We start from the raw sequence: 12,948 nt of genomic DNA on the forward strand, positions 1-12,948 counted from the left end.
CCTTCTATTCAGAGTATCTAGCAGATTGCTCAAATTAATTCTTGAATGAAAAAATGCCTGCCTCTCCATTGTGAGCCATCTGAAAACATGCTGTTGGGTCCCTTTTGTGAAGGTCACTAAATGAAAAGTGGAGATGAATTCAATAGCTGTTTTACTATCTATGAAAGACAGATCTATCTACCTCATAGATGTTAGAGGAAAAAAAGTGTCTTCATATTTATTGCAGCTATCTCAAGTAGCACTCAAAAAGTACCACATAACTGAGGAAGGCCATGTGACTGGTGGTGGAAGATAGGAATGAGAGTAGGGTAGGCTCCCCATCCTTAGGTGGCTGTTCACTGGCCCCTGAATAGTGAACACACAGTTAAGGTACACCTACAGAAAGTGAGGGCATATTTTTGGTGGTGTAGGGAAGAGAGACCTACAAAAACAAAAAACTCTTTTTCAGCTCAACTCTATGACCCACATTAAGAAGTACCATGGCTTGGAAAGATAAAGATATAGACCCAATTGTGAAACTGTGCAAGACAAAAAAGAATAATAAAAAATGTTCCTTAAAAGCCTACCTTTTCTTGAACAGGTCTTGTTCCAAAATGCTCTGTGTAATTACTGTTAATTTGTACTGAGAGGCAATGATACATTATAGGCATGCATAATCCCCAAACCTGTAAGGTCACTAAAATTGTATTTCCCCATTCTTTCTCCACACTAATGTTAACAGAGAGATATGAAAGCAGACTGAAGGAAATTATGACTCATCTGTGAACACATGACAGCTTTAAGCAGGAATATTGGTCCTGCTTTGTATTACAGCCACATGTTCCTACTTTTTCAACAACCTTGAAAAATAAATATTTGCACTACAATCTTCAATAAACTCCCTCTACATTTGCTGTCAGTCTTAATCACCTTTTGCTTGTCTGGTTAGTGCCTTTAGCTCTTAGATGTTGCACCTGGAGATTCTTGCTTGCTTTATGATGTAGGTTTATATGCCCTTTAATTGAAAGCAAACCGCCTTAGATAATCCAGTGACAACAATGTTACAAGGTTCACTTTCCGTTAAAAGGCAAATAGAAATATTAGGCTGTTCTCTAAAATGAAGAAAAACACATAAAAATATACCGCAATCTGCCACACTACTTCCTTTATCGGAGATAAAAAACCTCATGGCCTAAAATGCCTCTTTTGTGTTTTTCCCCCCGACAGAAGTGGGGGAGTGCAAGAAACTGCAGCTCTCAATGACTAATCTCTTCTCACTGTATAACATTTCTTTGCTCAAAGAAAGACTTTAGTCATACAGTATGTTAACTATTATATTCACGTTACTACAATAACTCTATCAATTTTAACCCCAAGTCTTGTTTAATATTCTATTACTTGTTGAAAGCATTTAATAAAAAAATAAGAAAATGTGAATATGGAAGGATGACAAGAACATACACCTCACTCACAAGCAGTGTTTGCTATTTTTTTGTGGAGGTTAAAAGTGAGTTTGTAAAATAACAGCAAGAAAAGGTGACCTTTTTTTTTTTTTTTTTTAAACAGCTGCTGGCCTACACCACAGCCACAGCAACACAGGATCCAAGCTGTGTCTGCAACCTATACCACAGCTCACCGAAACAACAGATCCTTAACCCACTGTATGAGCCCAGGGATCGAACCCGCAACCTCATGATTCCTAGTCAGATCCCTTTCTGCTATGCCAGGACAGGAACTCCAGGGTGACATTATTTTTAAGGTAATATAATTTCTGTAAGATAGCATCTGATTTTAGGTAGAAATATGATCAAAAAGAAAACAGCTGTTTAACATATGCTAAGGCCTCTGCCTGCATGACTACAAATGGGAACCATGGGGCTGTTACAGTGTACCATAGCCTGCATGGCTCTCCTCTGCAGCTGCATGCACCAAGGCAAAGTATTCTTTTTTAAAAAAGAGGCAACCATTTACTGCTGATGGAACTGTTAATGCAACAAGAAATACATTTTAGAATTTATAAAAAAGTTCAAAGCTTAGCAATGTCTCTAAAAAACTATTGAGAGATTTTTAATCAATATCAAAACTGTTACACAAATGTGGGGGGGGGACGACAGACTGGAAATATTTTCCAAGCACCTAACAGTGGTTTTCAAATAACCAGAACAAGTAAAGCATTCAAGGTTAAATAGTTAAATGCATATGATGGAGGAATACTCCTCTGGGATATCCTCCAAGCAAGTTTCTTTGGTTTTAAAGTAAAACCCTATAGCCTTTTTTTGGTTTAATGAAAGATACTAGACAACTGGGTTCTGTTCTTGACCTCACCAAAGAGCATGTACTAATCAAATACGCACTGTCTGGTGGGCATATTAGTAATGTCAAAACATGGTTTTATTTTGACTAGGCATCGTAAAAATGCAGATGTACAAATTTGCCTAACATTTCATGGGGCTGTTGCTCTACCCCCAATAATTAGACTGCATTGTAGCTGTAAGACCTGATTTGTAGCAGTGTTATGTGTCATTAACAATTTTCCACCAAGTGCAAACAACCCACTATAGACTGAAAATAAAACAAAACAAAAACAAGGTCTCCTTTATATTTGTTCATATTGAAATTCAACGTAAGACAGCATGTCACTAAGCAAATTATTCAAACTACAGTTGGGAGGAATTCTCGTCATGGCTCAGCAGGTTAAGAACCTGATTAGTATCCATGAGGATGTGGGTTCAATCCCTGGCCTCACTCAGTGGGTTAAAGGATCTGGCGTTGCTGTGGCTGTGGTGTAGGTAGCTGCAGCTCCAATTCGACCCCTAGCCTAGGAACTTCCATATGCTGTAGGTGTGGCCCAAAAAAGGAAAAAAAGAAGAAAAACAAACAACTATAGTTGGGAAATACTTTCCAAATACCTTGGTCTTGAGAACAAGGAATTTTTTTTTTTTTTTTTTTTGCTTTTTAGTATTGCACCCACGGCATATGGAGGTTCCCAGGTAGGGGTCTAAATCAGAGCTACAGCTGCCAGCCTACACCACAGCCATAGCAACGGAGGATCTGCGCCATGCCTGTGACCTACACCACAGTTCATGGCAACATCAGATTCTTAACCCACTGAGTGAGGCCAAGGATTGAACCCACAACCTCATGGTTCCTATTTGGATTCGTTTCCACTGCGCCACTACGGGAAATCCAAGAACAAGAAACTGAATGGTAGTGCAAACCTATCTGTTTATCATCCTCAAAATAGACTAGGACTCATCTTTTCAAATTTAAAATCACAGGAGTGTTTTCATGGAAAAGCAGGTTCAGGATAAGAAAAGTATTGATGTAGTTACAGTGAATGTCCACATCTCCTACTTCAACCCTCTCCCACCAGAATGTGAAAAGTGAATAAAGACAGCAACATTTTTCAAAAAGTTAACTTATATTAAAAATATTTTATAAACAATTTTAATACTACAAAGTAGTATTGCAATACAAAGCAGTTCAAATATTAACTGTTCTTTAAACTGTTAAACTTTATTATAAATTAAAATTTCTTTACAAAAAAATTGCACATAATATTTGACCACTCTTAGGTTCTGATGCTCTGGCATTTGCAATAGTTTCTTTAATCTTCAAGTTAAACAGTCTCAACAAGGAGTCCAGAACGTAGAAAGGGCAATAAACAACCCTGTTAGAGCATTCAAGTGCAACTAGCAGACTTGTGGCCATGGCAGTTACACTATCCTTAAGATGGACTGCTTAGGTTTTAAATCCTGAAATGAAGAATCTCAAAAGGTTTAAAGAGGAAAAACTAAAAGGGACTGCCAACTTTTTACTGTAAACACAGCCCTGGAAATTAAATCCCAAACAAGAATCTCTCAGGCATCAGAGAGTGTCAAGTGAATCAGGAATAGCACAACATAAAGGTAGGGGAAAAGTAAAAAATAAAAACAAAAACAAAGCAAAATGAAAATAAATGTCAGTCACTTTGAGGAACTATACTTACGTACATGATGTTATGAGAATCTGGCAGGGCCTAGAAGCAGGCCAAACAGGAAGTTCATTTATCCAACCGAAGAGGGTCATGTTCATTGCTTCCGGTTTTGAGGATAGGATATTGTAGGGGACTTGATATGATCAGTAATGCTTGTCTGCCTTACACAGACCTTAGCCAGGGATCAGCCTAATCTTGAAGGATCATTCAAATAATTTTGGCAATTATTATAAGGACTTAGAACTGACTGCACCCAGTGTTCAGTGATTCTTGCTTTCTGTTTTGTAACTGTTTAAATTTAAGAGCTCATTTAGGCTGACTCCAATTTCTTGGCACTTGGAAACTAGTTTTCTCAGGTTATCAGTTTTACCTCCTTCTGATGCTTCAAACAAGAGTTGCTGTAAAAGACAGGGAAGCATAGAAGTAAGACTTAGCTAGATTTTGAGCATTACCACATCAATGGATATGGCACATGCAGAAAATTTATAGGAAAACTTCAAGATGAAATAAAAGATAAAAAGCATTACATCTTTCCACAGTGATGCACAAAGAGGTAACTTCTGTAAGGCTCTCTGATATAAACGGTGGACCTATAAGATAGATATATATATACAATTCCATCAGGAAACATGGTGAAAAACACCTTCACAATCCTAACTATTTCAATGGTACTTCACAATATAATAACATTCAAGACAAAATGGTTATGCTGGGTTTTGGAGTTTCCAAACATTTAGAGTTCTTAGGATGTTAACTTCTATGCCTTAATCCTTTTAAATTGAAAAGTCAACAAAAAGGACAGAATAACTATTTAAAAAACAACAAAAAAGGGACCCATCTGATAGTCAATGATGGCTTACCTCTCTTTGTCCCTTTAGAACAATCTCAGCAGCAATGGCTCTAAGAAAAAAAAAAAGGAATATAGAAAAGGGAAAAGAAAAATTTATATATCTTTGAACAAAATGAGATACTACCACTGGCAGAATACTGACTGTGGGAATCTGAGTACAAAACTTCCTGAAAGTAACAGGCTAAACTTCCAAGGAGGGTAACCTATAGTGAAAAGAAAAATTCAACAATTTTTATCAACTTTACAATAATAAAGCAGACCAGTGTTTTGAACATAAATAACGTTCATAAAAAAACACTCATAATTACTAGTTAAAAAAAATACTTGGTACTAACACCTTTAAAAGAAAGAAGGCATCAGATTATAACGGGGAAAATCCTGAATTTCAAAAGAGATGGTCTTAAAATGTGTATAACAAATCTGGTTTTTTAATGACAGTACTGTTTTCTAAATGTTCTCCTTCAAGGAATACTAAAACTCTACCCATTTTGCTTTTAGAAGCAATTGTTAATGAGCACTCCCTCATGCAGCAAGTGCCAAAACTAAATCTATATTAGAGATCTGTCCAGGAAAATCAAAAAGATGTCATTTTCAGATTTACCTGTCGGGAACAAACCTTATAAATAAAAGCAATAGCTATAAAAACATGTACGTGATTGTTGCATTACATTTTCCAGGTGGCCAGGCATGTTGGGATATTATATGTAAACATCTTGGCTTGAAGTTTCAGAATCTGAACATTGCTTTCTTCCCATTCATGTTGAAGTAGCCTGTAAAGTACATTCAGGAAAATGAACAAAAGCATTGCAAGTACAAGGAACCTCAAATGTGCTCTATGAGCAGACTGTTTGATGAGGTACAACTTTGGGTCAGTTAAATTCCATCAAGGCTATTCAGTAAGTATTTGAAGAATGCCTCTTAGAAAAATTACCCTGGGAAAGAAACATGCAAACTAGCAAAAGGTCCAGTCAAGACTCATGCCATCTTCAGCAAACTAAAATAAAGCCCACAAAATCCTAGAGGATACTAAAGCATTCTCTCCAAATTATACTCCACATGCTCCCTCCCCCAAAATTTTCTAAAATAATGAACTGATATATCAGTGCAATTTATTGGTATTTTTCTTTCTTCACTAAAGAATATACTTATTAAGAATGTTTCTTGAGCTAAAATGTAATAAGTACAGTGAATTAATTATTAAGTTCTCTATTCTGGAAAAAAAAAAAAAAAAGGACAAGGATGACCATAAGGAAATAAGTATTAAAACACAAAAGTGAAGCTTCACCAACAAAACCAACATCTAAACTAACTACATTCCAAATGCCTATCATTAGAAACTAGTCAAAATATCACATTTTCTATGTCAGATGATTTACCAAAGGTGATCTTTATAATACAAATTCTGTAATTAACTCTGGCAGATTAGCATGCTTACTAAGACTTTTTATTATAAAATGGTATAGTTACTTTTGTCACAGTCTTAGGTCTTTGAATTTTTTTTCAATCTTATATCATTTTCCCACATCATGCTAAGTGGAATGTAAATACTCAAACACAAGGGAATATTTGATAAATATTTTAGGCAATTTATAATCCATAAAACAAACTTAGAAACATAAGACACAACTGATGCAGCAGAAATGACTATACAAATAGAAGACAAAGCAGTAGCATGCAAGGTACCTTTTTGAATCAAAAAGCACAATTCTTGAGGGTTAAAGGGGGTTTTATTCTATCAAAGAAGCTACAAAGAAATGCTCAGAAATCTCCTTCTAATCGAATGTATGAAATTTCTGGATAAGTGTTTCTCAAATGTGGTTTGAGGGCTTTGGGCTCAGGAATCTGCATTTTAAATGGGTATTCCAGGAGACTCTGCTGCATGCTAGTATTTGAGAATGACTCATCTATATGAAAATATATCATAGTAACTAAAATATATAGGTGGTTGCTTATCTCTATAACACTTAAAGAAACCTCTTAAGTAATATTCCTTTGCTGTATAAAACATGCTCACTGGTTATAACGCATGCACTAAGGAAGATGGTGTGTGCCTAGGGGACACAGGTAGACTTTAAGTATATGCCCCTTTATAATCTGCAGCATATCGAGGTTCCCAGGCTAGGGGTCCAATCGGAGCTGTAGCTGCAGCAACGCAGGATCCGAGGCTCGTCTGACCTACACCACAGCTCACGGCAACGCTGGATCCTTAACCCACTGAGCAAAGCCAAGGATCGAACCCGCAACCTCATGATTCCTAGTTGGATTCGTTAACCACCGAGCCATGATGGGAATTCCAATAATCTGCAGTTTTTTTAAGTGACTAGGTTTTTTTTTTCCCCCCATACCCACAGCATGTGTAAGTTCCCAGGCCAGGGGTCAAACCCGCACCACAATTGAGGCCTGCACCACAGCTGTGGCAATGCTGGATCCTTAACTCATGGAACTGGATCCTGTGCCACACGGAACTTCCTGAAATTACCAGATTTTTGCAATGACTTTTACATGAGTAGCTACCTATTGCTCAACAACTCTGAAATTAAAGTATCAATAAGGAAACAGTGAAAAGAACAGACTGTCCTTAGCAAGTTTTCAAGGATAATTTTATACAAAGAGCCTATACTATTGAGCTGAAAATTTTATTTTTTCTTACCTCAGTGCAAGTCCAGAATTAGCTGGCATAATTGAGCAAAACCGTTCCAAGGTTTTGGAATGCTGAGTCTTTGGAACACAGCTCAAATAAAAGAAAATAACCTGTAAAGGTTGAGGGGGAGGAAAAAGGAATGCAACAAAATGTGAAATCCAAAATTACCTATGTGTTTTAATGAGAAAACCATAATGGTCTTTAAGACACGAATGTATAAATTATAATAATGTATGATGCTGTGAGTTACAATTCCTACCATTAAGTGTATTAGTGATTTTCCAAATATGAATTAGGAAATGTGGTCTAGTGATGAGAGCCATGGACTGAGAACACTGACAAGAAGCCAGGAGTCCGGGTTTTCATTCCTGAGTCTACCTTTACTTGCTGTATAGCTGGGCAAGTCATAGGGCTAATAATACCTGCCACATCTTGCTCATGGAATGCCCGTGTGTAAATGACTTAATGTCCATAAAGTGGTTTGAGATCCTGGGATAAAGAATGGCATAGAAGTACAAAGCATAATAATTGGTTATCCTGATTAGCAACAAAACCACCCCACCAAAATAAATAAATAAATAAAACAGAGATGTTTTAGTCTACAATGAGCTTTAGAAGGAACTTCTACCCTCACTGCACTGAATGGAAGGGAGTATCTGAAACTAAACCAATTTAAAAAAATCCTTTGCTTCACTGCCTATAAGAAGATGACTATATAGACATATATAGATATAGATACATCTCAATATTCAGATTCTACTCAAAATTCTTAACAGCATCTGATTTCAACTTTCTTATGTCCTAAGTAATTATATTTGCTCGATAAAACATTGATTAAAAAGATCAACTACAACATGTAAACCCATTCTTATTTCAAAGTTATGGAATTTTTCATTCAGTAAAATTTCCAATTACTCAAGCAAAACATTACTGATACTATTACAGTTACTTTTTTTGTTCTTTCTTAATATGTATTAAACCTTAATATTTCTTCACTTTTACTTCAATGCTAAATTTTATTAAAAGAACATAATCAATATGCACATTTTATCTTAACTGAATCTTAAAGGGCTCTGTTCCTAGATTCTGAAGAGATAATTAGAAAATATGGTCAAGAATAATAGTAAATGCTAGTAAAGTGGTCCTAGGAAAAGCTCTCAATATAAAACAGGAGTTTTGCTATCATTTAAGTCCCTTTCTTTCATACAAACATCTAAAGAAAGAAAGTTTTCATTTCTTACCCTATTATGAAATTCATAGTTGGACCAGTAATCAGCACTGCTAAAAGGAATGGGGTATCGGGCAGGGACTGTAACCAAACATCTATTCACTAAATCAGTAAAAAATTTGAATTCTTGGACTTTGTTTCTGGATCCAGCAGCTCTATTATTGGCAAAGACAAGATAACTGCCAAAAGAAAAATATAATTTAGAATAATTACGGCAGTAATTCTCTAACAAGAAAGCTCATCACCCCTTTCCCCAACCATATCCCATTATTCCAAATCCCAGTCTTATTAAGAGGAACTAAACTTACTCCATCCAAATCTTCTGCACTATATCAGATCTCATGGCCACCCCTAACGCTGCCTCATATGCCTCCACTGTCTCTTTAATACTTGATTGAAGAGGATGACAAAGGCTGTTTAAAAAATGAAGGAAAACATTGTATGTCTACAGCTCAATTTGATTAGGTAAAGGAATGACAAGGTATAAACATTACAGATACTATTACAATGGAATCCTTCTTTTGATCTTTATGTATAAACCTTAGCATCCCTTCAATTTTGCTTCAGTGACTTTAACATCAGGTTAATTTTAACAGTGTAATTCAGTAATAAATAACAAATGCAAGCTTAGGATGCAACATTTCTCTCCATAGTAGATAATGTCTCACCAGTAAATCAGCCACAAATAGGGAACTTGATGGTTAAACATGTCATCATCAAAATTCCCTTTACATAAACGGGCTGGAATGTCAAGTGGTCCTGGGATATTTAAGAGATACCTGAGGGGAAAAAAATCACACTGTTTGAAATTACGCCTATGCACACATGGATCACTAATACTAAAAAAAAATTATCAGTTTCAACTAAAATTTCCTTGAACTATTTTTATAAGGTAATGAGACTTTATCTTCATGTATATATCTTACCACTTTGACCCCATCTCCAGCATCATAGATTTATTATTTTATACCTACTTGAACAACTCTTCTAAAATGGATTTTAAAGATCTTATCCCCAAATTAAACAGATCACAATTGTCTACTTAAACCTAATTAAAAACAGAAAAGAACTGAGATTACCAAGTTATCTAAAATTTTCCCACAAAATCTGTACTTTCTTGTAAAAAGTTACAAAACTTGTTATCTGAAAATAATTCCTCCCTTACATACATACATACACATACCACTATACAGTTCATTTTAGACATGATATCAAAGTGTATTCTACAACATACTGGTCTATATGTACTTGTCAAAAAGAGGTCTATGATCAAATAAGATTGAGAAGTACTGCAAATTAAATTAACCCCCCCTTAAAAGGCCACAATGTATATTAGGATATTAAAGGCTCTAAGAAGTCAATCAGTAAAAAAAAAAAAAAAAAGCTATTCAACTTTGGCTAATTCAGGTTTCCTCTCCAATATATTTGAATCTGTGTGTACAGCACCAGCATCTTCAGGAACAATGTTTTCAAAGGAAATACAATGATGTCAACAATGACAATCTAGTATAGATGTTCACCCAGGATTTAAAAGTTATTTCATGAGACTAAGTTTTAATGGATTAGAGAGACTAAATGGGGGCTAGGGTGGGGGAGACTGGGTGAGGACCATAAGAAAAGGAAGAAATGGTACATCTAGAAGTCAGGTTATCATTTTAACTTGGCCATAACTAGCTATATTACCATGAGTTTATCACTTAATTTCTAATACCAGCTTTCTCAACTGAAAACTGAGGTAAGTAAGAAGAGATAACTTTTTTTTTTTTTTGTCTCTTCTAGGCCCACACCCACGGCATATGGAGATTCCCAGGCTAGGGGTCAAATCGGAGCTATAGCCACTGGCCTACACCACAGCCACAGCAACTCGGGATCCAAGCCGCATCTGCAACCTACACCACAGCTCACAGCAACGCCGGGTCCTTAACCCACTGAGCAAGGGCAGGGACCGAACCCGCAACCTCATGGCTCCTAGTCGGATTCGTTAACCACTGTACCACGACAGGAACTCCAAGAGGAGATAACTTTAAATCTAACCTATGCAAGACTATCCCTAGGCTAACTTCAGTAAGGTGAATGAAATCCCCTAGTTAACTTTTATGGCTATCTACTAATCTTCAAATTGATTTGAAACAAATGAAAATTACCTCATCTAGTTCTTTCTGGCTGTCCTTATACCAAATTTTACACACATACACATATATACAATTTATACTAAATGTTACATAGAAAGAAATGACAGAGTCTAAATAAATATTACACGTCTATGTATTTTGCTCTACAATTTCTACTCATGAAGCAAAAAAAGTATTCTGAGTCTATTAAGAGCACTGATTTCTCCTATTAATAAGCTTTGCTTTTATAAAATCTTTTTTTTTTTTGCTTTTTAGGACCACACCGGAGGCATGTGTATGGCTCACAGCAATGCTGGATCCTTAACCCACTGAGTGAGGCCAGGGATCGAACCCTAAACCTCATGGTTCCTAGTCGGATTTATTTCCACTGTGTCACGACAGGAACCTCTATAAAATCTTTTATAAATTAAAAAAATTTGTATCAATACCAGTAAGTATGGCAATGGTGTAAATTCTCACACTGCTATTCTCTCAATATTTGACTCAAAAAAATTCTGTAAACAAAGACTTCAAATTGTCTAAATAAATTGAGCACAGGATACCTTTTTCTCATGATTCTTGTTAAATTATGAATTTCCATGAAAAAAATAATAAAGCCAGATGCCTTAGTAAACAATGACAAGATTATGTGGAGGTAGCCTAGTTTCAAATTTTTATTGATAAATGTCTATTCCACTTCATTAAATTGACATCAAGAAGATCTGATTATCTTTGACCACGTACAAACTGGCAGTAACTCCTTTTAAGCTAAAAGAATTACCTCCTTGCCCAAAGGAAGACTGTAAAGTTTGGTTCAGCCATGAATTTTTCCTGTGCTTGAGTTTGAGACAATAAAATAAGGAGAAGAAGTTCCCTTGTGGCACAGAAGGTCAAGGATCCAGTGTTGCTGTCAGAACTGTGGCGTAGGCCACAATTGCAGAGCAGGTTTGATCCCTGGCCCAGGAACTTCCACGTGCAGGTACACCAGAAAAAAAAAAAAAAAACACGCCAACAAAGCATGGAGAAGCTGAACAATCTCTAAATTACTTACAGAACACTTTAAGTCTCTGTTAACTTGCATTTCAAATTACTCTTTCGTAATTAATTGTAAGAAGTTAATCCAGACATAGAGGAACAGAAACAATTTCAAGAAAAGTACTAAAATCATCATGTCAATAAATTGACTACCGTAAGAGGACAGATGTAAAGACTCACGTCTAGAAAAGAACAGTGACTCCAAACTTTTTTGTCAAATCTCAAATAAAACGGCTATGTTTGGAGTTCGTATCGTGGCTCAGCAGTAACAAAGCTGACTAGTATGCATGTGGATACAGGTTCGATCCCTGGCCTCACTCAGTGGGTTAAGAATCTGGCATTGCTGTGAGCTGTGGTGTAGGTCGTAGACGAGGCTCAGATCCCAAGCTGCTGTGCCTGTGGTGCAGGCTGGCAGCTGCAGCTCCAATTCGACCCGTAGCCTGGGAACTTCCATACATCACCGGTGCATCCCTAAAAAGGCAAAACAAAACAAACATCGCCAACAAAAAAACCCCTGCTGTGTTCACAAAATATTCTAGGGTAGCTAGACCATTGCCTTAACAAAGTGTGGGTTATTTTTTTTAAATATATTTTTGTATAACACTGCTATACGGAAGGGCGCAGGGAAGGAGTACCTAAGAAAAGAAAAATACATGCAAGTATTAGACTTGCATATATAAATCCAAGACTTTTATCTTCACTTATCAGTATTTTCCACAAGAATTTTTTAAAGAGATATTCAGCTTGGACTTTCCATCTCCTAGTTCTTCCTAACATAAATAGAGTAAGTCAGAAAATATTTTCCTTTTAATGCTGTTTTACTTAGGATCAGCAAACTACACCTATTTTCACAAATAAACTTTTATTAGAACACAGCCATGCTCATTCATACTGTCCACAGCTGCTTTCTTGCTACAACAGCATAGTTGACTATTAGTGACAGGGCATGTGGTTTGGAAGCCTAAAATATTTACTATTTGGTCCTTAAAAGTCTGCTGATCCCTACAAAAAATGAGGAGTTAGAAGGAAAGAGAAGTTTAAAAGCCTGCCCCAAAACCGTTCTTTATGATCTGCTATGGCCTCCTTTGTTGTTAGCATAAGAACTCATAGGGAAGCAAATAATAGGGA

At 36.2% G+C, this 12,948-nt stretch overlaps 1 protein-coding gene across 1 annotated transcript in view; it reads right to left on the reverse strand.

The window, feature by feature from the left end:
- Positions 1-3,381: 3,381 nt before the first annotated feature.
- The window catches only part of ZFC3H1 (zinc finger C3H1-type containing), a 54,076-nt gene continuing 44,509 nt past the window's right edge, over positions 3,382-12,948 (reverse strand). Inside the window, exons 28-35 of the mRNA XM_047787201.1 lie at positions 9,343-9,453; positions 8,983-9,087; positions 8,688-8,853; positions 7,456-7,556; positions 5,474-5,575; positions 4,816-4,855; positions 4,483-4,545; positions 3,382-4,353 (exon numbers count right to left, since the gene is read on the reverse strand). Of these exons, the coding sequence (XP_047643157.1) occupies positions 4,216-4,353; positions 4,483-4,545; positions 4,816-4,855; positions 5,474-5,575; positions 7,456-7,556; positions 8,688-8,853; positions 8,983-9,087; positions 9,343-9,453 (826 nt within the window). The 3' untranslated portion in view covers positions 3,382-4,215. The remainder of the gene's footprint in view (positions 4,354-4,482; positions 4,546-4,815; positions 4,856-5,473; positions 5,576-7,455; positions 7,557-8,687; positions 8,854-8,982; positions 9,088-9,342; positions 9,454-12,948) is intronic.

Source organism: Phacochoerus africanus, chromosome 7 (genome assembly GCF_016906955.1).
Source record: "Phacochoerus africanus isolate WHEZ1 chromosome 7, ROS_Pafr_v1, whole genome shotgun sequence".
Lineage (NCBI taxonomy): Eukaryota > Metazoa > Chordata > Mammalia > Artiodactyla > Suidae > Phacochoerus > Phacochoerus africanus.